A 25,567-nucleotide genomic window follows, 5' to 3' on the forward strand; every position below is an offset into this window, starting at 1 on the left:
AGGGAAAGGGAACATGGAAAGCTGTAGTGCACGGATTGTAACGCTGGGATTCCTCCACCTTGTTTCTCATCATGAATCCGCAAGTGATGTCACAGAAAGAAAGGAAATGAGAAGCCGAGGTGTGAATGCAAAAACAATTTTATTGAGTCAAAAGAAGAAAAGGAGGAGGGTCACAGAGGCCACCAGGAGCAGCCACTATGACGCCCCAGTGATTTCGGACGTCCTGGCCTGCAGAGGAAAAAAGTGCAAGAGGTCTCACTAGGCCGTCCATGAGTGGCGGTAACAGGAAAGGAATGGAACAGGAAAAGGAGAGCAAGAGAAGAAGGAAACAATAGTGCAAAGCTCTAAATCCAATGTCTTAAATTTCTGACTTCATTCCAGCACCATGTTGTGAGGTCTTGGAGGTTGTGGCCCAAGGATGTTGGCGGCAGCGTCTTTAGCAAGGACGGCAACATCTGCTGCCACCGTAGCAGTTGGTGATGCAGGAGATGTCAAAGCCCCCGGAGCTGATGGGCACTCCGTCAGAGCTGAGGATGCTGCCAACGGCAGCGGAGGTGGAGGATCCCACGGCGGTGTTCTGTGGGAAGGAGCTGAGGATGGGGCCGGGCAGGGTCACCAGCACAGCAGGCGGCTCAATGACGACATGGGAGCTCTGGCACTGCCTGACACAGCACTCATTGCAGCTGCTGGCCAGCGGGCAGGGGCCGCAGGACTGGCAGCAAGGGTTGCAGGGCTGGCACTGCTGGCACTTCTCAGGGCAGGACATGTCTGGAGGCTGGCGCTGCACCTGGCGCAGAGGGCAGGGAGGGAGCAGAGCACACGCACAGCTGAGACACAGCCCGCAAGGCACCCCCAGCAAGACAAGGCCCCTGCTGCCCGTGGGGCTCCAGCCTGTGCAGCCCCAAACTGGGGATCCTTTGCCTGAGCCCAGCTCGCTCCTCCCGAGCTCAGCCAGGCCCAGCCTTGCTCCTGCCCAACCTGCATGAAAATCAGCCCCTCAGCCCAGCCTCAGCCTCTGGCCAGAACACACGGCCTCCCCTCTGCCCACACCTCTGCCACCATGGCAGAACAGCCCCAGAAGAAGAAGGAGCAGGAACAAGGGCTGGAAAGCTGAGTGCTGTGTCCTGGAGAGGGTGGAGGAGAAAGGGACTTGCAACTCACCTGTTCCCCAAGGAGAAGGAGGTGACAGAAGTGGTTGAGAGAGCCACCAGTTAGGCTGCCTTTTATCCTGGCCCCACACTGCCTCAGGGCCCACATTCCCTGCTGAATAAGTGAGGAAATCCCTGTATGAGCCAAATGAAGGGAAAGATCTCAGGGAATGCTATGTCATGTGTTGCTGCTTCACTCTACAATGACTTTGCAGTTCCTGGCTTCAGGAATCATTGCTGTTCCCTCCAAGACATCTCTTGGGAGTGCAGGCATGTGAGATTCCAGGTTTCCTGGGGGCAGGGAAGTGTCAGTGTGTTCAGAGGACATGAAGTCAGTGCAGAAGGGATCCTGATGAGGCAAGTGATGTCAGCCTGGGGCATTCTGGTGGAGATTTATCATGCTGCCAGATTTTTGTAATTCCTGATGACTGGAAGGGCCTCATCTGCTGCCAGCCCTCCAGGCTTTTCCTCACCACCTAAGGGCTCCACATTAGGATTTGTCATCTGAATCAAAACTCTTTGCCCTCCTCCTCCTCCTTTTCCTGCACAAGCCTTGAGGCGCCTGTGGCACTGCAGCCTGAGCATCTGTCCTGCTGTGTGCGCTCAGAATTTGCTGTGGACGGGAGCTCCCCATCATCTCCTCAGTCCCATCCCTTCCTGTGGCCTCTGCCCCATGTGCTCCCGTGCAATGCAGCGCGTGGGAGTGTGGCTGTGCCCCGGTGTGTGCGAGTGTCTGCACATCCCTGTGCTTGTGCTCTCGTGGGAACAGCCCCTGAGAGCCTGTGGCCTGCACAGGGATGGTTGTGCACAGGGCAGGGCACTTGTGTGCAGCCCCCGTGGCCGTGTGCCTGTGCCCGTGTGCTGGGCTCTGTGCGTCTGGGCTCATCTCTGTGCACACCTGGGCAGGCTGGCAATGTGCCAGTGCCCCTGTGTGTGCCCACAGCTGTGCCTGAGCTGGCCTCTCAGCCCACCCATTGCAAGCCCCGCAGGGACTGCCCTGCCCAGCAGTGCCAGCCACTCCCACACACTCAGCCCCAGTTCCTGACCTGCAGGAGCCTGGAGAGGCCCACGGCACTCCCGTCTCACCGAGGACAATCCCCAAGCCAGGCCATCCCTTTCATGCCATCTCCATGCAGCCTTGTAGTACTGAGCTATTTCCCAGGCTCCTTGCTCTTGCCTCGTGGAGAAGTTTTGAAATTCCAGGGTTCTGGTGGCTCTGTGGGCATGGGGGAGTCTCGTGGCCTTTGTCCTGAGCCAGGAGCGATGGGAAAATGATGATGTCAGAGAGAACGAGGCACGTGGAGACAAACTTTTGACGGTGTCTGGGAAAAATGGCAGAGTTTCTCCACTCCCACAGCCAGAAAGTGAAGCAGTGGCAGCCTCCAACACAGTGGGAGGATAGTTTTGGTTCTGTTGTCCCACTGAGTTGATCCCATGAAACACCTGAGCTCTGTCTGTGTGGTTGGAAGCTGAGCAGAAATCTAATGTGAGGGAGGTGTGTAAAGAGAGGGGGCTGTGGAGCATACCCAGGCACTGCTGTTTCCCATTGCCTCATGTGTGACCTTTGGACATCCTCTTCTCCTGATGGAAGCTCTTTTGGGGAAGACAGGGTTTGTGACCTCCAATGGAAGCGGCAAAAAGTCAACTCCACTATGGAGTCTCCACGCTCGGCTGCCTCCACCTTTTGTCGTGAGCTGAGTGCAAGAGTTCCCAGAGAAGGAAGGAGGAAGCTGAGGGCCAGGATTGGATGCCAAAGTATTTTATTGATTCTAAGGAAGAAAAGGAGGTAGATCCAAGAGGACACAGGAGCAGCCACTGGAGTGCAGTGGGGGTGTCCGTTTGCCTTTGCGTGAAGAGGGACAGAGGGAGGCAAACAGGTCCCACTGGGCTGGCATTGGGTGGTGCTGAGAGGAAAGGAAGGGAAGGGAAGAGGGTGGAAGAAAATAACAGTAAACCGAGGGCACAAATCCATTCCGCCAAAGATCCATCTTCAGTGCAACTCCACGTTGTGAGGTCGTGGAGGTTCTTGCCCAAGGATGTTGCCAGCAGCTTTAGCAGGGGGGACAACATCTGCTGCCATAGCAGTTGGTGATGCAGGAGATGTCAAAGCCCCCAGAGCTGATGGGCACTCCGCCAGAGCTGAGGATGTTGCCAACGGCAGCGGAGGTGGAGGATCCCACGGCGGTGTTCTGTGGGAAGGAGCTGAGGACGGGGCCGGGCAGGGTCACCAGCACAGCAGGCGGCTCAATGACGACATGGGAGCTCTGGCACTGCCTGACACAGCACTCATTGCAGCTGCTGGCCAGCGGGCAGGGGCCACAGGGCTGGCAGCAAGGGTCACAGGGCTTGCAGCAGGACATGGCTCGGGGTCACAGGTGCACCTGGCACAGAGGGCAGGGAGGGAGCAGAAAGTGGGGACACATGAGGAGCAGCACTGCACCCAAACACCCTGCAGCCAAGGCAGCTCTTGGCTCACATTGCACTGCCCAGCTCAAAGCCCAGGAGCCCCTCTCAGCCAGGCCCCAAACTCTCTCTTTCTGCACAAGACCTTCCCTCCCCTGTCCTCTCCCAGCAGAAGCAGCTCCCAGCCCTTTGCTACAAGAGCCCCTCTCAGCTGAGACCTACAGCCAGGAAAGAGCTGCTCTTGAAGCAGCAGGAGCAGGAGCTGGATCTTGCCACTCACCTTATTCCTGAGGAGAAGGAGGTGAGAGAAGTGGATGAGAGAGCAGAGACTGGGGCTGCCTTTTATAGCAGTCCTGCCCTGCCTCAGGCCCAGAGGCACCTTTGTGGAAGTCATAATTTTCTGACCAGCTCATGTCAAATGTGCACCATCCCAGCTAATGGTAGGGGCTGTGTCCTGCTTTCCTGCACTGCGGCCTCTATTTCCTGGCTTCTGCCGGCTGTGTTCCCATCTGGAGAGTTCTGTTGAGGGCCATGATGAGAGGCCCAAGAATTTCCAGGATATAACCACGTCACAGTAGGCCGAATGCTCGCATCATGCTCTGGTGGCATTCCAAGCAGGCACATGACACAAACCTGTGTCATTCCTGTGGTTTTCTTTGTGGCAAAATTCTCAGGGCATCCCTCTCATTCTTCCTGTATACCTGCCCATCTCTCCCTCACCTCTCGGTGACATCCCATGAGTTTTGACGTGCAGCCTCTTTGCCTGGCCTATTTTGCAAGTGGATTAGGGTCATCAGGTAGCCTTTGTGGTCTGCTTTCCCCTCTAATACATGTCCCTTTGGTCACCAGTCCCCGGCGCGTTTCTGCAGCTCGTTCCTGCTCTTGGCCCGGGCTGGATTACCAGCTGTGCCCGGTGGAGCTTGGCTGGATGGATGGTGCCCAGCAAGGCGCTCTCTCCATCCCCTTCCTGCCATGGGCAGAGAAGATAAAATAAAACGCCACAAACCAGAAACCAACTTGAAGCTTGGTAGAAGTCAGTTTGCTCAAGCAAAAGTGAAGCGCTTATGCATGCACAAATTCTCTGGGAAAAAGAAAAGAATTTCATCTCCTCCTTCCCGCAGGAAGTAGAGGCTGGCCACTTCCCTGGGTGCAGGCCTTCCTCATGTGTCCTGGTTGCTCACAAAGGCAAACTTTGCAAGTAAGGCTGCAGGAATGGGCTCTGGGAGAAGAGTCCAGTGGCTCCTGCCATGTCTGCCTGAGTCATCTCCACCTGTGTGCAGAGGGGACTCAGTCCTGCCCAACACGGAACACATTTGTCACACTGCTGATGTCTGCCTGCTGGAAGATTTCAGAGGTAATGGTTTGGGCTGGAAGGCAAGTTCAAGAGCATTTCTTTCCACTCCTCCTGCCCTCAACAGATGGGCACTGATGCCAGCCGCTATAGCGGCATGCTGAAAGCTGTGTCCAGCCTGCTCTTGCACACTTCCCACCTTGAGGCATCCAAAACCTTTCTGGGCAAGTTATTACAATGCCTCAGCACCCTCAGACAGGGGGACATCTTTCCCAGCTCCAAGGGAAAGGGAACATGGAAAGCTGTAGTGCACGGATTGTAACGCTGGGATTCCTCCACCTTGTTTCTCATCATGAATCCGCAAGTGATGTCACAGAAAGAAAGGAAATGAGAAGCCGAGGTTTGAATGCAAAAACAATTTTATTGAGTCAAAAGAAGAAAAGGAGGAGGGTCACAGAGGCCACCAGGAGCAGCCACTATGACGCCCCAGTGATTTCGGACGTCCTGGCCTGCAGAGGAAAAAAGTGCAAGAGGTCTCACTAGGCCGTCCATGAGTGGCGGTAACAGGAAAGGAATGGAACAGGAAAAGGAGAGCAAGAGAAGAAGGAAACAATAGTGCAAAGCTCTAAATCCAATGTCTTAAATTTCTGACTTCATTCCAGCACCATGTTGTGAGGTCTTGGAGGTTGTGGCCCAAGGATGTTGGCGGCAGCGTCTTTAGCAAGGACGGCAACATCTGCTGCCACCGTAGCAGTTGGTGATGCAGGAGATGTCAAAGCCCCCGGAGCTGATGGGCACTCCGTCAGAGCTGAGGATGCTGCCAACGGCAGCGGAGGTGGAGGATCCCACGGCGGTGTTCTGTGGGAAGGAGCTGAGGATGGGGCCGGGCAGGGTCACCAGCACAGCAGGCGGCTCAATGACGACATGGGAGCTCTGGCACTGCCTGACACAGCACTCATTGCAGCTGCTGGCCAGCGGGCAGGGGCCGCAGGACTGGCAGCAAGGGTTGCAGGGCTGGCACTGCTGGCACTTCTCAGGGCAGGACATGTCTGGAGGCTGGCGCTGCACCTGGCGCAGAGGGCAGGGAGGGAGCAGAGCACACGCACAGCTGAGACACAGCCCGCAAGGCACCCCCAGCAAGACAAGGCCCCTGCTGCCCGTGGGGCTCCAGCCTGTGCAGCCCCAAACTGGGGATCCTTTGCCTGAGCCCAGCTCGCTCCTCCCGAGCTCAGCCAGGCCCAGCCTTGCTCCTGCCCAACCTGCATGAAAATCAGCCCCTCAGCCCAGCCTCAGCCTCTGGCCAGAACACACGGCCTCCCCTCTGCCCACACCTCTGCCACCATGGCAGAACAGCCCCAGAAGAAGAAGGAGCAGGAACAAGGGCTGGAAAGCTGAGTGCTGTGTCCTGGAGAGGGTGGAGGAGAAAGGGACTTGCAACTCACCTGTTCCCCAAGGAGAAGGAGGTGACAGAAGTGGTTGAGAGAGCCACCAGTTAGGCTGCCTTTTATCCTGGCCCCACACTGCCTCAGGGCCCACATTCCCTGCTGAATAAGTGAGGAAATCCCTGTATGAGCCAAATGAAGGGAAAGATCTCAGGGAATGCTATGTCATGTGTTGCTGCTTCACTCTACAATGACTTTGCAGTTCCTGGCTTCAGGAATCATTGCTGTTCCCTCCAAGACATCTCTTGGGAGTGCAGGCATGTGAGATTCCAGGTTTCCTGGGGGCAGGGAAGTGTCAGTGTGTTCAGAGGACATGAAGTCAGTGCAGAAGGGATCCTGATGAGGCAAGTGATGTCAGCCTGGGGCATTCTGGTGGAGATTTATCATGCTGCCAGATTTTTGTAATTCCTGATGACTGGAAGGGCCTCATCTGCTGCCAGCCCTCCAGGCTTTTCCTCACCACCTAAGGGCTCCACATTAGGATTTGTCATCTGAATCAAAACTCTTTGCCCTCCTCCTCCTCCTCCTTTTCCTGCACAAGCCTTGAGGCGCCTGTGGCACTGCAGCCTGAGCATCTGTCCTGCTGTGTGCGCTCAGAATTTGCTGTGGACGGGAGCTCCCCATCATCTCCTCAGTCCCATCCCTTCCTGTGGCCTCTGCCCCATGTGCTCCCGTGCAATGCAGCGCGTGGGAGTGTGGCTGTGCCCCGGTGTGTGCAAGTGTCTGCACATCCCTGTGCTTGTGCTCTCGTGGGAACAGCCCCTGAGAGCCTGTGGCCTGCACGGGGATGGTTGTGCACAGGGCAGGGCACTTGTGTGCAGCCCCCGTGGCCGTGTGCCTGTGCCCGTGTGCTGGGCTCTGTGCGTCTGGGCTCATCTCTGTGCACACCTGGGCAGGCTGGCAATGTGCCAGTGCCCCTGTGTGTGCCCACAGCTGTGCCTGAGCTGGCCTCTCAGCCCACCCATTGCAAGCCCCGCAGGGACTGCCCTGCCCAGCAGTGCCAGCCACTCCCACACACTCAGCCCCAGTTCCTGACCTGCAGGAGCCTGGAGAGGCCCACGGCACTCCCGTCTCACCGAGGACAATCCCCAAGCCAGGCCATCCCTTTCATGCCATCTCCATGCAGCCTTGTAGTACTGAGCTATTTCCCAGGCTCCTTGCTCTTGCCTCGTGGAGAAGTTTTGAAATTCCAGGGTTCTGGTGGCTCTGTGGGCATGGGGGAGTCCCGGGGCCTTTGTCCTGAGCCAGGAGCGATGGGAAAATGATGATGTCAGAGAGAACGAGGCACGTGGAGACAAACTTTTGACGGTGTCTGGGAAAAATGGCAGAGTTTCTCCACTCCCACAGCCAGAAAGTGAAGCAGTGGCAGCCTCCAACACAGTGGGAGGATAGTTTTGGTTCTGTTGTCCCACTGAGTTGATCCCATGAAACACCTGAGCTCTGTCTGTGTGGTTGGAAGCTGAGCAGAAATCTAATGTGAGGGAGGTGTGTAAAGAGAGGGGGCTGTGGAGCATACCCAGGCACTGCTGTTTCCCATTGCCTCATGTGTGACCTTTGGACATCCTCTTCTCCTGATGGAAGCTCTTTTGGGGAAGACAGGGTTTGTGACCTCCAATGGAAGCGGCAAAAAGTCAACTCCACTATGGAGTCTCCACGCTCGGCTGCCTCCACCTTTTGTCGTGAGCTGAGTGCAAGAGTTCCCAGAGAAGGAAGGAGGAAGCTGAGGGCCAGGATTGGATGCCAAAGTATTTTATTGATTCTAAGGAAGAAAAGGAGGTAGATCCAAGAGGACACAGGAGCAGCCACTGGAGTGCAGTGGGGGTGTCCGTTTGCCTTTGCGTGAAGAGGGACAGAGGGAGGCAAACAGGTCCCACTGGGCTGGCATTGGGTGGTGCTGAGAGGAAAGGAAGGGAAGGGAAGAGGGTGGAAGAAAATAACAGTAAACCAAGGGCACAAATCCATTCCGCCAAAGATCCATCTTCAGTGCAACTCCACGTTGTGAGGTCGTGGAGGTTCTTGCCCAAGGATGTTGCCAGCAGCTTTAGCAGGGGGGACAACATCTGCTGCCATAGCAGTTGGTGATGCAGGAGATGTCAAAGCCCCCAGAGCTGATGGGCACTCCGCCAGAGCTGAGGATGTTGCCAACGGCAGCGGAGGTGGAGGATCCCACGGCGGTGTTCTGTGGGAAGGAGCTGAGGACGGGGCCGGGCAGGGTCACCAGCACAGCAGGCGGCTCAATGACGACATGGGAGCTCTGGCACTGCCTGACACAGCACTCATTGCAGCTGCTGGCCAGCGGGCAGGGGCCACAGGGCTGGCAGCAAGGGTCACAGGGCTTGCAGCAGGACATGGCTCGAGGTCACAGGTGCACCTGGCACAGAGGGCAGGGAGGGAGCAGAAAGTGGGGACACATGAGGAGCAGCACTGCACCCAAACACCCTGCAGCCAAGGCAGCTCTTGGCTCACATTGCACTGCCCAGCTCAAAGCCCAGGAGCCCCTCTCAGCCAGGCCCCAAACTCTCTCTTTCTGCACAAGACCTTCCCTCCCCTGTCCTCTCCCAGCAGAAGCAGCTCCCAGCCCTTTGCTACAAGAGCCCCTCTCAGCTGAGACCTACAGCCAGGAAAGAGCTGCTCTTGAAGCAGCAGGAGCAGGAGCTGGATCTTGCCACTCACCTTATTCCTGAGGAGAAGGAGGTGAGAGAAGTGGATGAGAGAGCAGAGACTGGGGCTGCCTTTTATAGCAGTCCTGCCCTGCCTCAGGCCCAGAGGCACCTTTGTGGAAGTCATAATTTTCTGACCAGCTCATGTCAAATGTGCACCATCCCAGCTAATGGTAGGGGCTGTGTCCTGCTTTCCTGCACTGCGGCCTCTATTTCCTGGCTTCTGCCGGCTGTGTTCCCATCTGGAGAGTTCTGTTGAGGGCCATGATGAGAGGCCCAAGAATTTCCAGGATATAACCACGTCACAGTAGGCCGAATGCTCGCATCATGCTCTGGTGGCATTCCAAGCAGGCACATGACACAAACCTGTGTCATTCCTGTGGTTTTCTTTGTGGCAAAATTCTCAGGGCATCACTCTCATTCTTCCTGTATACCTGCCCATCTCTCCCTCACCTCTCGGTGACATCCCATGAGTTTTGACGTGCAGCCTCTTTGCCTGGCCTATTTTGCAAGTGGATTAGGGTCATCAGGTATCCTTTGTGGTCTGCTTTCCCCTCTAATACATGTCCCTTTGGTCACCAGTCCCCGGTGCGTTTCTGCAGCTCGTTCCTGCTCTTGGCCCGGGCTGGATTACCAGCTGTGCCCGGTGGAGCTTGGCTGGATGGATGGTGCCCAGCAAGGTGCTCTCTCCATCCCCTTCCTGCCATGGGCAGAGAAGATAAAATAAAACGCCACAAACCAGAAACCAACTTGAAGCTTGGTAGAAGTCAGTTTGCTCAAGCAAAAGTGAAGCGCTTATGCATGCACAAATTCTCTGGGAAAAAGAAAAGAATTTCATCTCCTCCTTCGCGCAGGAAGTAGAGGCTGGCCACTTCCCTGGGTGCAGGCCTTCCTCATGTGTCCTGGTTGCTCACAAAGGCAAACTTTGCAAGTAAGGCTGCAGGAATGGGCTCTGGGAGAAGAGTCCAGTGGCTCCTGCCATGTCTGCCTGAGTCATCTCCACCTGTGTGCAGAGGGGACTCAGTCCTGCCCAACACGGAACACATTTGTCACACTGCTGATGTCTGCCTGCTGGAAGATTTCAGAGGTAATGGTTTGGGCTGGAAGGCAAGTTCAAGAGCATTTCTTTCCACTCCTCCTGCCCTCAACAGATGGGCACTGATGCCAGCCGCTATAGCGGCATGCTGAAAGCTGTGTCCAGCCTGCTCTTGCACACTTCCCACCTTGAGGCATCCAAAACCTTTCTGGGCAAGTTATTACAATGCCTCAGCACCCTCAGACAGGGGGACATCTTTCCCAGCTCCAAGGGAAAGGGAACATGGAAAGCTGTAGTGCACGGATTGTAACGCTGGGATTCCTCCACCTTGTTTCTCATCATGAATCCGCAAGTGATGTCACAGAAAGAAAGGAAATGAGAAGCCGAGGTGTGAATGCAAAAACAATTTTATTGAGTCAAAAGAAGAAAAGGAGGAGGGTCACAGAGGCCACCAGGAGCAGCCACTATGACGCCCCAGTGATTTCGGACGTCCTGGCCTGCAGAGGAAAAAAGTGCAAGAGGTCTCACTAGGCCGTCCATGAGTGGCGGTAACAGGAAAGGAATGGAACAGGAAAAGGAGAGCAAGAGAAGAAGGAAACAATAGTGCAAAGCTCTAAATCCAATGTCTTAAATTTCTGACTTCATTCCAGCACCATGTTGTGAGGTCTTGGAGGTTGTGGCCCAAGGATGTTGGCGGCAGCGTCTTTAGCAAGGATGGCAACATCTGCTGCCACCGTAGCAGTTGGTGATGCAGGAGATGTCAAAGCCCCCGGAGCTGATGGGCACTCCGTCAGAGCTGAGGATGCTGCCAACGGCAGCGGAGGTGGAGGATCCCACGGCGGTGTTCTGTGGGAAGGAGCTGAGGATGGGGCCGGGCAGGGTCACCAGCACAGCAGGCGGCTCAATGACGACATGGGAGCTCTGGCACTGCCTGACACAGCACTCATTGCAGCTGCTGGCCAGCGGGCAGGGGCCGCAGGACTGGCAGCAAGGGTTGCAGGGCTGGCACTGCTGGCACTTCTCAGGGCAGGACATGTCTGGAGGCTGGCGCTGCACCTGGCGCAGAGGGCAGGGAGGGAGCAGAGCACACGCACAGCTGAGACACAGCCCGCAAGGCACCCCCAGCAAGACAAGGCCCCTGCTGCCCGTGGGGCTCCAGCCTGTGCAGCCCCAAACTGGGGATCCTTTGCCTGAGCCCAGCTCGCTCCTCCTGAGCTCAGCCAGGCCCAGCCTTGCTCCTGCCCAACCTGCATGAAAATCAGCCCCTCAGCCCAGCCTCAGCCTCTGGCCAGAACACACGGCCTCCCCTCTGCCCACACCTCTGCCACCATGGCAGAACAGCCCCAGAAGAAGAAGGAGCAGGAACAAGGGCTGGAAAGCTGAGTGCTGTGTCCTGGAGAGGGTGGAGGAGAAAGGGACTTGCAACTCACCTGTTCCCCAAGGAGAAGGAGGTGACAGAAGTGGTTGAGAGAGCCACCAGTTAGGCTGCCTTTTATCCTGGCCCCACACTGCCTCAGGGCCCACATTCCCTGCTGAATAAGTGAGGAAATCCCTGTATGAGCCAAATGAAGGGAAAGATCTCAGGGAATGCTATGTCATGTGTTGCTGCTTCACTCTACAATGACTTTGCAGTTCCTGGCTTCAGGAATCATTGCTGTTCCCTCCAAGACATCTCTTGGGAGTGCAGGCATGTGAGATTCCAGGTTTCCTGGGGGCAGGGAAGTGTCAGTGTGTTCAGAGGACATGAAGTCAGTGCAGAAGGGATCCTGATGAGGCAAGTGATGTCAGCCTGGGGCATTCTGGTGGAGATTTATCATGCTGCCAGATTTTTGTAATTCCTGATGACTGGAAGGGCCTCATCTGCTGCCAGCCCTCCAGGCTTTTCCTCACCACCTAAGGGCTCCACATTAGGATTTGTCATCTGAATCAAAACTCTTTGCCCTCCTCCTCCTCCTCCTTTTCCTGCACAAGCCTTGAGGCGCCTGTGGCACTGCAGCCTGAGCATCTGTCCTGCTGTGTGCGCTCAGAATTTGCTGTGGACGGGAGCTCCCCATCATCTCCTCAGTCCCATCCCTTCCTGTGGCCTCTGCCCCATGTGCTCCCGTGCAATGCAGCGCGTGGGAGTGTGGCTGTGCCCCGGTGTGTGCAAGTGTCTGCACATCCCTGTGCTTGTGCTCTCGTGGGAACAGCCCCTGAGAGCCTGTGGCCTGCACGGGGATGGTTGTGCACAGGGCAGGGCACTTGTGTGCAGCCCCCGTGGCCGTGTGCCTGTGCCCGTGTGCTGGGCTCTGTGCGTCTGGGCTCATCTCTGTGCACACCTGGGCAGGCTGGCAATGTGCCAGTGCCCCTGTGTGTGCCCACAGCTGTGCCTGAGCTGGCCTCTCAGCCCACCCATTGCAAGCCCCGCAGGGACTGCCCTGCCCAGCAGTGCCAGCCACTCCCACACACTCAGCCCCAGTTCCTGACCTGCAGGAGCCTGGAGAGGCCCACGGCACTCCCGTCTCACCGAGGACAATCCCCAAGCCAGGCCATCCCTTTCATGCCATCTCCATGCAGCCTTGTAGTACTGAGCTATTTCCCAGGCTCCTTGCTCTTGCCTCGTGGAGAAGTTTTGAAATTCCAGGGTTCTGGTGGCTCTGTGGGCATGGGGGAGTCCCGGGGCCTTTGTCCTGAGCCAGGAGCGATGGGAAAATGATGATGTCAGAGAGAACGAGGCACGTGGAGACAAACTTTTGACGGTGTCTGGGAAAAATGGCAGAGTTTCTCCACTCCCACAGCCAGAAAGTGAAGCAGTGGCAGCCTCCAACACAGTGGGAGGATAGTTTTGGTTCTGTTGTCCCACTGAGTTGATCCCATGAAACACCTGAGCTCTGTCTGTGTGGTTGGAAGCTGAGCAGAAATCTAATGTGAGGGAGGTGTGTAAAGAGAGGGGGCTGTGGAGCATACCCAGGCACTGCTGTTTCCCATTGCCTCATGTGTGACCTTTGGACATCCTCTTGTCCTGATGGAAGCTCTTTTGGGGAAGACAGGGTTTGTGACCTCCAATGGAAGCGGCAAAAAGTCAACTCCACTATGGAGTCTCCACGCTCGGCTGCCTCCACCTTTTGTCGTGAGCTGAGTGCAAGAGTTCCCAGAGAAGGAAGGAGGAAGCTGAGGGCCAGGATTGGATGCCAAAGTATTTTATTGATTCTAAGGAAGAAAAGGAGGTAGATCCAAGAGGACACAGGAGCAGCCACTGGAGTGCAGTGGGGGTGTCCGTTTGCCTTTGCGTGAAGAGGGACAGAGGGAGGCAAACAGGTCCCACTGGGCTGGCATTGGGTGGTGCTGAGAGGAAAGGAAGGGAAGGGAAGAGGGTGGAAGAAAATAACAGTAAACCAAGGGCACAAATCCATTCCGACAAAGATCCATCTTCAGTGCAACTCCACGTTGTGAGGTCGTGGAGGTTCTTGCCCAAGGAAGTTGCCAGCAGCTTTAGCAGGGGGGACAACATCTGCTGCCATAGCAGTTGGTGATGCAGGAGATGTCAAAGCCCCCAGAGCTGATGGGCACTCCGCCAGAGCTGAGGATGTTGCCAACGGCAGCGGAGGTGGAGGATCCCACGGCGGTGTTCTGTGGGAAGGAGCTGAGGACGGGGCCAGGCAGGGTCACCAGCACAGCAGGCGGCTCAATGACGACATGGGAGCTCTGGCACTGCCTGACACAGCACTCATTGCAGCTGCTGGCCAGCGGGCAGGGGCCACAGGGCTGGCAGCAGGGGTCACAGGGCTTGCAGCAGGACATGGCTCGGGGTCACAGGTGCACCTGGCACAGAGGGCAGGGAGGGAGCAGAAAGTGGGGGCACATGAGGAGCAGCACTGCACCCAAACACCCTGCAGCCAAGGCAGCTCTTGGCTCACATTGCACTGCCCAGCTCAAAGCCCAGGAGCCCCTCTCAGCCAGGCCCCAAACTCTCTCTGTCTGCACAAGACCTTCCCTCCCCTGTCCTCTCCCAGCAGAAGCAGCTCCCAGCCCTTTGCTACAAGAGCCCCTCTCAGCTGAGGCCTACAGCCAGGAAAGAGCTGCTCTTGAAGCAGCAGGAGCAGGATCTTGCCACTCACCTGATTCCTGAGGAGAAGGAGGTGAGAGAAGTGGATGAGGGAGCAGAGACTGGGGCTGCCTTTTATAGCAGTCCTGCCCTGCCTCAGGCCCAGAGGCACCTTTGTGGAAGTCATAATTTTCTGACCAGCTCATGTCAAATGTGCACCATCCCAGCTAATGGTAGGGGCTGTGTCCTGCTTTCCTGCACTGCGGCCTCTATTTCCTGGCTTCTGCCGGCTGCGTTCCCATCTGGAGAGTTCTGTTGAGGGCCATGATGAGTGGCCCAAGAATTTCCAGGATATAACCACGTCACAGTAGGCCGAATGCTCGCATCATGCTCTGGTGGCATTCCAAGCAGGCACATGACACAAACCTGTGTCATTCCTGTGGTTTTCTTTGTGGCAAAATTCTCAGGGCATCACTCTCATTCTTCCTGTATACCTGCCCATCTCTCCCTCACCTCTCGGTGACATCCCATGAGTTTTGACGTGCAGCCTCTTTGCCTGGCCTATTTTGCAAGTGGATTAGGGTCATCAGGTATCCTTTGTGGTCTGCTTTCCCCTCTAATACATGTCCCTTTGGTCACCAGTCCCCGGCGCGTTTCTGCAGCTCGTTCCTGCTCTTGGCCCGGGCTGGATTACCAGCTGTGCCCGGTGGAGCTTGGCTGGATGGATGGTGCCCAGCAAGGTGCTCTCTCCATCCCCTTCCTGCCATGGGCAGAGAAGATAAAATAAAACGCCACAAACCAGAAACCAACTTGAAGCTTGGTAGAAGTCAGTTTGCTCAAGCAAAAGTGAAGCGCTTATGCATGCACAAATTCTCTGGAAAAAAGAGAAGAATTTCATCTCTTCCTTCCCGCAGGAAGTAGAGGCTGGCCACTTCCCTGGGTGCAGGCCTTCCTCATGTGTCCTGGTTGCTCACAAAGGCAAACTTTGCAAGTAAGGCTGCAGGAATGGGCTCTGGGAGAAGAGTCCAGTGGCTCCTGCCATGTCTGCCTGAGTCATCTCCACCTGTGTGCAGAGGGGACTCAGTCCTGCCCAACACGGAACACATTTGTCACACTGCTGATGTCAGCCTGCTGGAAGATTTCAGAGGCAATGGTTTGGGCTGGAAGGCAAGTTCAAGAGCATTTCTTTCCACTCCTCCTGCCCTCAACAGATGGGCACTGATGTCAGCCGCTATAGCGGCATGCTGAAAGCTGTGTCCAGCCTGCTCTTGCACACTTCCCGCCTTGAGGCATCCAAAACCTTTCTGGGCAAGTTATTACAATGCCTCAGCACCCTCAGACAGGGGGACATCTTTCCCAGCTCCAAGGGAAAGGGAACATGGAAAGCTGTAGTGCACGGATTGTAATGCTGGGATTCCTCCACCTTGTTTCTCATCATGAATCCGCAAGTGATGTCACAGAAAGAAAGGAAATGAGAAGCCGAGGTTTGAATGCAAAAACAATTTTATTGAGTCAAAAGAAGAAAAGGAGGAGGGTCACAGAGGCCACCAGGAGCAGCCACTATGACGCCCCAGTGATTTCGGACGTCCTGGCCTGCAGAGGAAAAAAGTGCAAGAGGTCTCACTAGGCCATCCATGAGTGGCGGTAACAAGAAAGGAATGGAACAGGAAAAGGAGAGCAAGAGAAGAAGGAAACAATAGTGCAAAGCTCTAAATCCAATGTCTTAAATTTCTGACTTCATTCCAGCACCATGTTGTGAGGTCTTGGAGGTTGTGGCCCAAGGATGTTGGCGGCAGCGTCTTTAGCAAGGACGGCAACATCTGCTGCCACCGTAGCAGTTGGTGATGCAGGAGATGTCAAAGCCCCCAGAGCTGATGGGCACTCCGCCAGAGCTGAGGATGTTGCCAACGGCAGCGGAGGTGGAGGATCCCACGGCGGTGTTCTGTGGGAAGGAGCTGAGGATGGGGCCGGGCAGGGTCACCAGCACAGCAGGCGGCTCAATGACGACATGGGAGCTCTGGCACTGCCTGACACAGCACTCATTGCAGCTGCTGGCCAGCGGGCAGGGGCCGCAGGACTGGCAGCAAGGGTTGCAGGGCTGGCACTGCTGGCACTTCTCAGGACAGGACATGTCTGGAGGCTGGCGCTGCACCTGGCGCAGAGGGCAGGGAGGGAGCAGAGCACACGCACAGCTGAGACACAGCCCGCAAGGCACCCCCAGCAAGACAAGGCCCCTGCTGCCCGTGGGGCTCCAGCCTGTGCAGCCCCAAACTGGGGATCCTTTGCCTGAGCCCAGCTCGCTCCTCCCGAGCTCAGCCAGGCCCAGCCTTGCTCCTGCCCAACCTGCATGAAAATCAGCCCCTCAGCCCAGCCTCAGCCTCTGGCCAGAACACACGGCCTCCCCTCTGCCCACACCTCCGCCACCATGGCAGAACAGCCCCAGAAGAAGAAGGAGCAGGAACAAGGGCTGGAAAGCTGAGTGCTGTGTCCTGGAGAGGGTGGAGGAGAAAGGGACTTGCAACTCACCTGTTCCCCAAGGAGAAGGAGGTGACAGAAGTGGTTGAGAGAGCCACCAGTTAGGCTGCCTTTTATCCTGGCCCCACACTGCCTCAGGGCCCACATTCCCTGCTGAATAAGTGAGGAAATCCCTGTATGAGCCAAATGAAGGGAAAGATCTCAGGGAATGCTATGTCATGTGTTGCTGTTTCACTCTACAATGACTTTGCAGTTCCTGGCTTCAGGAATCATTGCTGTTCCCTCCAAGACATCTCTTGGGAGTGCAGGCATGTGAGATTCCAGGTTTCCTGGGGGCAGGGATGTGTCAGTGTGTTCAGAGGACATGAAGTCAGTGCAGAAGGGATCCTGAGGAGGCAAGTGATGCCAGCTGATGCACTCTTTAGGATTTTTTTTTTTTTCCTGCTTACTCGAAGGGGTATTCCTTTCCTCTTGTTGCAGTCTTTGGTGGTTTTTTTTTTGGTGTCCCTTTACATGTGCCTTGTCCTCCTTATAAAATCTGCTTTTATTCATTTTCTGTCTGCAGAGTTCCTGAGGCTTTTCTTGTACTGCAGCCTGAACCACGTTGTGTGTTCACTACCTGCGCATCCATGTGCTTGTGCACATGTGTGAAGGCACCCCCGAATGCTGCTGGGTAGTGTACACCATTTGTGCAACCACATACTGACCAATTGCATTTATGCTGATGTGATGGTAAGAGGGAACAATATCCTGTATCATAACAGAGTCAGTAGAAGTGTTGGGCAGTGCTTCCTACTCCAAGTTTTGACTGCAGTCCAGAGCTTCACTGTTCACCAAGGTGGTGCTGGAGCTGGGCTTTGGACACTGGGCTTTCCTAGAGGCTCTGCATGTCCTGGGGACTACTGGCTACACATTAGTGTTTGGCAGCCCAATTTCAGCCCTTTTATGTCTGAATGGGCAGGAGGTTTGGGGATTAGAGCAGGAAGAAGCTGAATGACAGGATCTTGATTCTTTGAGTCCCTGCTTTAGGGAAGATGTGGCGAGCACTTTCAATCCAGGGAGCCTGAAGACAGCACTGTTCATCACTGGTACTCAGCAGAATGGGGTTTGGCATCCATGGAACAGAGATTGGAACTTTCCATGACCTCATCTCATTGTTCAGAGCACCTGTCCTCCTGGATGAACTGAAGGGCCAAGCCTGGTCACTGATCCATGTGGCGAGTCAATTAGTCTCAGTATGGGATGGTGATGGAAGGCCATTCCTACCATCTTTCTCTACTTCTCCAGAAAGGGATCAGAGTGTTTTGCCTAAAAAAGCATCTTTGGTACTGTCTGTAAATGTGAGCCAGCCTTGCTTAAGGAATGTGTCAATTCCCAAAGGGACAGATTTCCATCCATTTCCATCCATCTCCAGGCTGCAGAGAGATGCGTGGCTCAGTAGGTGTCCCACCATAGCTTTTGCTCTTTGAGAGCTCTCACCCAGCATTCTCTCATTTTCCAAATCACCTCTGATGAAGTATCACCATTCTGAAGAGAATTTGGTTTGTTTTGAAAACCACTGCTGTCTACCAATATCTATAAGGGGTAATGCAGACTTCATCAATCTCTGACACTAAGTGGAAGGACATAGTGTGGAGGTAGGTGTTGGCTTCTTCTCCCAAGGAACTAAAGTTCTTGACTGCCACTGTACCACCCAGAATGTCTATCCTACATCTCAGAGCTAGACCTTGATCCCTTCAGTTGCATCACCTCATTTGTCATAAGGTCTTAGCCTGCACCCTACTGAGTGGTGGCATTGGCCTGGACAGGAAGAGACTGTGTCCCATCCCAGTGGACAAATGTAGGAGATAAGGGCTGACGTAAATATCTCAAACGTGGACAACTGGATGTCCCTGGAGACAGTCAAGGCTTGTGGGTGTGTTGGGGCTGGCAGAGATGCTGTTCATGTTCCCCACAGCAGACATGGCAGAGCTGTGCTCTGCACTGGGAGTTACAAAGGTGCCCATAACACTCCAGTTCTTTGTGTCCTGCTGAGCAGTGCTCACACAGCATCAGCACTGTCTCTCTAACATTCCCATCCTAACCAGGAGCTGGGGGGTGGCAAGATCCTGGGAGTGGACAAGACTCCGACAGTTGACCCAAACTGAGTAAAAGGGATATCCCACGCCATATGATATGAGCTCAGAACAACAGCTAAAGAAAGGAGAAACAAGGGTGGGCATTTGTTATTTGCAATGTTTACCTTCAAGTAACACCATTACATGTGCTCAAGCCCTGCTTCCTGGAACGTGGGCTGATAGAACTTTCTGATTGGAAGTAGAGGAAAAAAGTGCGTTTTTCATGTTTACTACTAAAGGCAAAGACTTTGGCTTTTGCTTTAGCCAACTGCCATATCTTAATATTCAAGTTAATTTCCTTCTTATTTTCTCATCCCTGTTCACCACAAAAGGGAGAGTCACACAGAGACTTGGAGAGCGCTGGCCCTCCAGCCAAAATCAACCCAGCAGAGCTGATAATAACCACCAAGGGTTGCTGGTAAGAACATGTGGAGAGAAAGACCAGCATAAGCCTGGAGAAGGGGAACTGGAGAGACTGGGCAGAACTTTTCTGGAGGAAGTGTCCTGGCTGTGGCTCCTGGAGAGGAACAAAATGCAGCACAAGAGAAGAGCAAAAACGAGGTGGAGAAATGGAGAAATGACTGTTGCCGAAGGCTGACCAAGTAGGGACGAATCAAGATGCAACACGTGCCTGCATGGAATGCCACCAGAGCATGATCTGAGCAGTCGGCCTCTTCTGAAGTGTTCAAAAATCCTAAATTCTTGGGCATCTCTTCCCAGCCCGAACACAAGCCTTCGGATACGACTGCACCTGGCAGAAACCAGGAAATGAAGAGGCAACAATGCAGTAAATCAAGACACAGCCCCTACCATTAGCTGGGATGGTGCACATTTGACATGAGCTGGTCAGAAAATTATGACTTCCACAAAGGTGCCTCTGGGCCTGAGGCAGGGCAGGACTGCTATAAAAGGCAGCCCCAGTCTCTGCTCTCTCATCCACTTCTCTCACCTCCTTCTCCTCAGGAATCAGGTGAGTGGCAAGATCCTGCTCCTGCTCCTGCTGCTTCAAGAGCAGCTCTTTCCTGGCTGTAGGTCTCAGCTGGAAGGGGCTCTTGTAGCACAGGGCTGGGAGCTGCTTCTGCTGGGAGAGGACAGGGGAGGGAAGGTCTTGTGCAGAAAGAGAGAGTTTGGGGCCTGGCTGAGAGGGGCTCCTGGGCTTTGAGCTGGGCAGTGCAATGTGAGCCAAGAGCTGCCTTGGCTGCAGGGTGTTTGGGTGCAGTGCTGCTCCTCATGTGTCCCCACTTTCTGCTCCCTCCCTGCCCTCTGTGCCAGGTGCACCTGTGACCCCGAGCCATGTCCTGCTGCAAGCCCTGTGACCCTTGCTGCCAGCCCTGTGGCCCCTGCCCGCTGGCCAGCAGCTGCAATGAGTGCTGTGTCAGGCAGTGCCAGAGCTCCCATGTCGTCATTGAGCCGCCTGCTGTGCTGGTGACCCTGCCCGGCCCCGTCCTCAGCTCCTTCCCACAGAACACCGCCGTGGGATCCTCCACCTCCGCTGCCGTTGGCAACATCCTCAGCTCTGGCGGAGTGCCCATCAGCTCTGGGGGCTTTGACATCTCCTGCATCACCAACTGCTATGGCAGCAGATGTTGTCCCCCCTGCTAAAGCTGCTGGCAACATCCTTGGGCAAGAACCTCCACGACCTCACAACGTGGAGCTGCACTGATGATGGATCTTTGTCGGAATGGATTTGTGCCCTCGGTTTACTGTTATTTTCTTCCACCCTCTTCCCTTCCCTTCCTTTCCTCTCAGCACCACCCAATGCCAGCCCAGTAGGGTCTGTTTGCCTCCCGCTGTCCCTCTTCACGCAAAGGCAAATGGACACCCCCACTGCACTCCAGTGGCTGCTCCTGTGTCCTCTTGGATCTACCTCCTTTTCTTCCTTAGAATCAATAAAATACTTTGGCATCCAATCCTGGCCCTCAGCTTCCTCCTTCCTTCTCTGGGATCTCTTGCACTCAGCTCACGACAAAAGGTGGAGGCAGCCGAGCGTGGAGACTCCATAGTGGAGTTGACTTTCTGCCGCTTCCATTGGAGGTCACAAACCCTGTCTTCCCCAAAAGAGCTTCCATCAGGACAAGAGGATGTCCAAAGGTCACACATGAGGCAATGGGAAACAGCAGTGCCTGGGTATGCTCCACAGCCCCCTCTCTTTACACACCTCCCTCACATTAGATTTCTGCTCAGCTTCCAACCACACAGACAGAGCTCAGGTGTTTCATGGGATCAACTCAGTGGGACAACAGAACCAAAACTATCCTCCCACTGTGTTGGAGGCTGCCACTGCTTCACCTTCTGGCTGTGGGAGAGGAGAAACTCTGCCATTTTTTCCCAGACACCGTCAAAAGTTTGTCTCCACGTGCCTCGTTCTCTCTGACATCATCATTTTCCCATCGCTCCTGGCTCAGGACAAAGGCCACAAGACTCCCCCATGCCCACAGAGCCACCAGAACCCTGGAATTTCAAAACTTCTCCACAAGGCAAGAGCAGGGAGCCTGGGAAATAGCTCCGTGCCACAAGGCTGCATGGAGATGGCATGAAAGGGATGGCCTGGCTTGGGGATTGTCCTCGGTGAGACGGGAGTGCCGTGGGCCTCTCCAGGCTCCTGCAGGTCAGGAATTGGGGCTGAGTGTGTGGGAGTGGCTGGCACTGCTGGGCAGGGCAGTCCCTGCGGGGCTTGCAATGGGTGGGCTGAGAGGCCAGCTCAGGCACAGCTGTGGGCACACACAGGGCCACTGGCACATTGCCAGCCTGCCCAGGTGTGCACAGAGATGAGCCCAGACGCACAGAGCCCAGCACACGGGCACAGGCACACGGCCACGGGGGCTGCACACAAGTGCCCTGCCCTGTGCACAACCATCCCTGTGCAGGCCACAGGCTCTCAGGGGCTGTTCCCACGAGAGCACAAGCACAGGGATGTGCAGACACTTGCACACACCGGGGCACAGCCACACTCCCACGCGCTGCATTGCACGGGAGCACATGGGGCAGAGGCCACAGGAAGGGATGGGACTGAGGAGATGATGGGGAGCTCCCGTCCACAGCAAATTCTGAGCGCACACAGCAGGACAGGTGCTCAGGCTGCAGTGCCACAGGCGCCTCAAGGCTTGTGCAGGAAAAGGAGGAGGAGGAGGAGGTCAAAGAGTTTTGATTCAGATGACAAATCCTAATGTGGAGCCGTTAGGTGGTGAGGAAAAGCCTGGAGGGCTGGCAGCAGATGAGGCCCTTCCAGTCATCAGGAATTACAAAAATCTGGCAGCATGATAAATCTCCACCAGAATGCCCCAGGCTGGCATCACCTGCCTCCTCAGGATCCCTTCTGCACCGACTTCATGTCCTCTGAACACACTGACACTTCCCTGCCCCCAGGAAACCTGGAATCTCACATGCCTGCACTCCCAAGAGATGTCTTGGAGGGAACAGCAATGATTCCTGAAGCCAGGAACTGCAAAGTCATTGTAGAGTGAAACAGCAACACATGACATAGCATTCCCTGAGATCTTTCCCTTCATTTGGCTCATACAGGGATTTCCTCACTTATTCAGCAGGGAATGTGGGCCCTGAGGCAGTGTGGGGCCAGGATAAAAGGCAGCCTAACTGGTGGCTCTCTCAACCACTTCTGTCACCTCCTTCTCCTTGGGGAACAGGTGAGTTGCAAGTCCCTTTCTCCTCCACCCTCTCCAGGACACAGCGCTGAGCTTTCCAGCCCTTGTTCCTGCTCCTTCTTCTTCTGGGGCTGTTCTGCCATGGTGGCGGAGGTGTGGGCAGAGGGGAGGCCGTGTGTTCTGGCCAGAGGCTGAGGCTGGGCTGAGGGGCTGATTTTCATGCAGGTTGGGCAGGAGCAAGGCTGGGCCTGGCTGAGCTCGGGAGGAGCGAGCTGGGCTCAGGCAAAGGATCCCCAGTTTGGGGCTGCACAGGCTGGAGCCCCACGGGCAGCAGGGGCCTTGTCTTGCTGGGGGTGCCTTGCGGGCTGTGTCTCAGCTGTGCGTGTGCTCTGCTCCCTCCCTGCCCTCTGCGCCAGGTGCAGCGCCAGCCTCCAGACATGTCCTGCCCTGAGAAGTGCCAGCAGTGCCAGCCCTGCAACCCTTGCTGCCAGTCCTGCGGCCCCTGCCCGCTGGCCAGCAGCTGCAATGAGTGCTGTGTCAGGCAGTGCCAGAGCTCCCATGTCGTCATTGAGCCGCCTGCTGTGCTGGTGACCCTGCCTGGCCCCATCCTCAGCTCCTTCCCACAGAACACCGCCGTGGGATCCTCCACCTCCGCTGCCGTTGGCAACATCCTCAGCTCTGACGGAGTGCCCATCAGCTCCGGGGGCTTTGACATCTCCTGCATCACCAACTGCTATGGCAGCAGATGTTGTCGTCCTTGCTAAAGACGCTTCCGCCAACATCCTTGGGCCACAACCTCCAAGACCTCACAACATGGTGCTGGAATGAAGTCAGAAATTTAAGACATTGGATTTAGAGCTTTGCACTATTGTTTCCTTCTTCTCTTGCTCTCCTTTTCCTGTTCCATTCCTTTCCTGTTACCGCCACTCATGGACGGCCTAGTGAGACCTCTTGCACTTTTTTCCTCTGCAGGCCAGGATGTCCGAAATCACTGGGGCGTCATAGTGGCTGCTCCTGGTGGCCTCTGTGACCCTCCTCCTTTTCTTCTTTTGACTCAATAAAATTGTTTTTGCATTCAAACCTCGGCTTCTGATTTCCCTTCTTTCTGTGACAACGCTTGCGGTTTCATGGTGGGAAACAAGGTGGAGGAATCCCAGCGTTACAATCCGTGCACTACAGCTTTCCATGTTCCCTTTTCCTTGGAGCTGGGAAAGATGTCCCCCTGTCTGAGGGTGCTGAGGCATTGTAATAACTTGCCCAGAAAGGTTTTGGATTCCTCAAGGTGGGAAGTGTGCAAGAGCAGGCTGGACACAGCTTTCAGCATGCCGCTATAGCGGCTGGCATCAGTGCCCATCTGTTGAGGGCAGGAGGAGTGGAAAGAAATGCTCTTGAACTTGCCTTCCAGCCCAACCCATTGCCTACGAAATCTTCCTGCTGAGAGACATCAGCAGTGTGACAAATGTGTTCCGAGTTGGGCAGGACTGAGTCCCCTCTGCACACAGGTGGAGATGACTCAGGCAGACATGGCAGGAGCCACTGGACTCTTCTCCCAGAGCCCATTCCTGCAGCCTTACTTGCAAAGTTTGCCTTTGTGAGCAACCAGGACACATGAGGAAGGCCTGCACCCAGGGAAGTGGCCAGCCTCTACTTCCTGCGGGAAGGAGGAGATGAAATTCTTTTCTTTTTCCCAGAGAATTTGTGCATGCATAAGCGCTTCACTTTTGCTTGAGCAAACTGACTTCTACCAAGCTTCAAGTTGGTTTCTGGTTTGTGGCGTTTTATTTTATCTTCTCTGCCCATGGCAGGAAGGGGATGGAGAGAGCGCCTTGCTGGGCACCATCCATCCAGCCAAGCTCCACCGGGCACAGCTGGTAATCCAGCCCGGGCCAAGAGCAGGAACGAGCTGCAGAAACGCGCCGGGGACTGGTGACCAAAGGGACATGTATTAGAGGGGAAAGCAGACCACAAAGGATACCTGATGTCCCTAATCCACTTGCAAAATAGGCCAGGCAAAGAGGCTGCACGTCAAAACTCATGGGATGTCACCGAGAGGTGAGGGAGAGATGGGCAGGTATACAGGAAGAATGAGAGTGATGCCCTGAGAATTTTGCCACAAAGAAAACCACAGGAATGACACAGGTTTGTGTCATGTGCCTGCTTGGAATGCCACCAGAGCATGATGCGAGCATTCGGCCTACTGTGACGTGGTTATATCCTGGAAATTCTTGGGCCTCTCATCATGGCCCTCAACAGAACTCTCCAGATGGGAACACAGCCGGCAGAAGCCAGGAAATAGAGGCCGCAGTGCAGGAAAGCAGGACACAGCCCCTACCATTAGCTGGGATGGTGCACATTTGACATGAGCTGGTCAGAAAATTATGACTTCCACAAAGGTGCCTCTGGGCCTGAGGCAGGGCAGGACTGCTATAAAAGGCAGCCCCAGTCTCTGCTCCCTCATCCACTTCTCTCACCTCCTTCTCCTCAGGAATCAGGTGAGTGGCAAGATCCTGCTCCTGCTCCTGCTGCTTCAAGAGCAGCTCTTTCCTGGCTGTAGGTCTCAGCTGAGAGGGGCTCTTGTAGCACAGGGCTGGGAGCTGCTTCTGCTGGGAGAGGGCAGGGGAGGGAAGGTCTTGTGCAGACAGAGAGAGTTTGGGGCCTGGCTGAGAGGGGCTCCTGGGCTTTGAGCTGGGCAGTGCAATGTGAGCCAAGAGCTGCCTTGGCTGCAGGGTGTTTGGGTGCAGTGCTGCTCCTCATGTGCCCCCACTTTCTGCTCCCTCCCTGCCCTCTGCGCCAGGTGCACCTGTGACCCCCGAGCCATGTCCTGCTGCAAGCCCTGTGACCCTTGCTGCCAGTCCTGCGGCCCCTGCCCGCTGGCCAGCAGCTGCAATGAGTGCTGTGTCAGGCAGTGCCAGAGCTCCCATGTCGTCATTGAGCCGCCTGCTGTGCTGGTGACCCTGCCCGGCCCCGTCCTCAGCTCCTTCCCACAGAACACCGCCGTGGGATCCTCCACCTCCGCTGCCGTTGGCAACATCCTCAGCTCTGGTGGAGTGCCCATCAGCTCTGGGGGCTTTGACATCTCCTGCATCACCAACTGCTATGGCAGCAGATGTTGTCCCCCCTGCTAAAGCTGCTGGCAACATCCTTGGGCAAGAACCTCCACGACCTCACAACGTGGAGTTGCACTGAAGATGGATCTTTGGCGGAATGGATTTGTGCCCTCGGTTTACTGTTATTTTCTTCCACCCTCTTCCCTTCCCTTCCTTTCCTCTCAGCACCACCCAATGCCAGCCCAGTAGGGTCTGTTTGCCTCCCTCTGTCCCTCTTCACGCAAAGGCAAATGGAAACCCCCACTGCACTCCAGTGGCTGCT

General features: G+C 55.4%; 8 protein-coding genes and 2 pseudogenes across 8 annotated transcripts; 3 read left to right on the forward strand and 7 right to left on the reverse strand.

Moving 5' to 3' along the window:
• Positions 1 to 436: 436 nt before the first annotated feature.
• Positions 437 to 766, reverse strand: LOC131588685 (feather keratin Cos2-2-like). The gene has a single exon (XM_058857608.1). The coding sequence runs from the start codon at positions 764 to 766 to the stop codon at positions 437 to 439; it is 330 nt and encodes a 109-aa protein (XP_058713591.1).
• Positions 767 to 3,199: 2,433 nt separating this feature from the next.
• LOC131589037 (feather keratin Cos2-2-like) lies at positions 3,200 to 3,508 on the reverse strand. Its single transcript, XM_058858147.1, has one exon. The coding sequence runs from the start codon at positions 3,506 to 3,508 to the stop codon at positions 3,200 to 3,202; it is 309 nt and encodes a 102-aa protein (XP_058714130.1).
• Positions 3,509 to 5,559: 2,051 nt separating this feature from the next.
• Positions 5,560 to 5,889, reverse strand: LOC131588684 (feather keratin Cos2-2-like). The gene has a single exon (XM_058857607.1). It carries the CDS (start codon positions 5,887 to 5,889, stop codon positions 5,560 to 5,562), a length of 330 nt encoding a protein of 109 aa, XP_058713590.1.
• A 2,436-nt stretch (positions 5,890 to 8,325) lies between these two features.
• On the reverse strand, positions 8,326 to 8,634 carry LOC131589034 (feather keratin Cos2-2-like). Its single transcript, XM_058858134.1, has one exon. The coding sequence runs from the start codon at positions 8,632 to 8,634 to the stop codon at positions 8,326 to 8,328; it is 309 nt and encodes a 102-aa protein (XP_058714117.1).
• Positions 8,635 to 10,685: 2,051 nt separating this feature from the next.
• Positions 10,686 to 11,015, reverse strand: LOC131588682 (feather keratin Cos2-2-like). Its single transcript, XM_058857606.1, has one exon. It carries the CDS (start codon positions 11,013 to 11,015, stop codon positions 10,686 to 10,688), a length of 330 nt encoding a protein of 109 aa, XP_058713589.1.
• A 2,436-nt stretch (positions 11,016 to 13,451) lies between these two features.
• LOC131589023 (feather keratin Cos2-2-like) lies at positions 13,452 to 14,210 on the reverse strand (annotated as a pseudogene).
• A 1,595-nt stretch (positions 14,211 to 15,805) lies between these two features.
• LOC131588803 (feather keratin Cos2-2-like) lies at positions 15,806 to 16,135 on the reverse strand. The gene has a single exon (XM_058857802.1). The coding sequence runs from the start codon at positions 16,133 to 16,135 to the stop codon at positions 15,806 to 15,808; it is 330 nt and encodes a 109-aa protein (XP_058713785.1).
• Positions 16,136 to 19,433: 3,298 nt separating this feature from the next.
• On the forward strand, positions 19,434 to 20,198 carry LOC131589033 (feather keratin Cos2-2-like; annotated as a pseudogene).
• A 2,437-nt stretch (positions 20,199 to 22,635) lies between these two features.
• On the forward strand, positions 22,636 to 22,962 carry LOC131588802 (feather keratin Cos2-2-like). The gene has a single exon (XM_058857801.1). It carries the CDS (start codon positions 22,636 to 22,638, stop codon positions 22,960 to 22,962), a length of 327 nt encoding a protein of 108 aa, XP_058713784.1.
• A 2,052-nt stretch (positions 22,963 to 25,014) lies between these two features.
• Positions 25,015 to 25,323, forward strand: LOC131589126 (feather keratin Cos2-2-like). Its single transcript, XM_058858286.1, has one exon. It carries the CDS (start codon positions 25,015 to 25,017, stop codon positions 25,321 to 25,323), a length of 309 nt encoding a protein of 102 aa, XP_058714269.1.
• The last annotated feature ends 244 nt before the right edge of the window (positions 25,324 to 25,567 follow it).

The sequence above is a fragment of the Poecile atricapillus genome, chromosome 27, assembly GCF_030490865.1.
Source record: "Poecile atricapillus isolate bPoeAtr1 chromosome 27, bPoeAtr1.hap1, whole genome shotgun sequence".
Classification (NCBI taxonomy): Eukaryota; Metazoa; Chordata; class Aves; order Passeriformes; family Paridae; genus Poecile; species Poecile atricapillus.

Coding starts and splice junctions, on each gene's coding strand:
- LOC131588685 (XM_058857608.1), bottom strand. CDS start 766: ATGTCCTGCCCTGAGAAGTGCCAGCAGTGCCAGCCCTGCAACCCTTGC.
- LOC131589037 (XM_058858147.1), bottom strand. CDS start 3,508: ATGTCCTGCTGCAAGCCCTGTGACCCTTGCTGCCAGCCCTGTGGCCCC.
- LOC131588684 (XM_058857607.1), bottom strand. CDS start 5,889: ATGTCCTGCCCTGAGAAGTGCCAGCAGTGCCAGCCCTGCAACCCTTGC.
- LOC131589034 (XM_058858134.1), bottom strand. CDS start 8,634: ATGTCCTGCTGCAAGCCCTGTGACCCTTGCTGCCAGCCCTGTGGCCCC.
- LOC131588682 (XM_058857606.1), bottom strand. CDS start 11,015: ATGTCCTGCCCTGAGAAGTGCCAGCAGTGCCAGCCCTGCAACCCTTGC.
- LOC131588803 (XM_058857802.1), bottom strand. CDS start 16,135: ATGTCCTGTCCTGAGAAGTGCCAGCAGTGCCAGCCCTGCAACCCTTGC.
- LOC131588802 (XM_058857801.1), top strand. CDS start 22,636: ATGTCCTGCCCTGAGAAGTGCCAGCAGTGCCAGCCCTGCAACCCTTGC.
- LOC131589126 (XM_058858286.1), top strand. CDS start 25,015: ATGTCCTGCTGCAAGCCCTGTGACCCTTGCTGCCAGTCCTGCGGCCCC.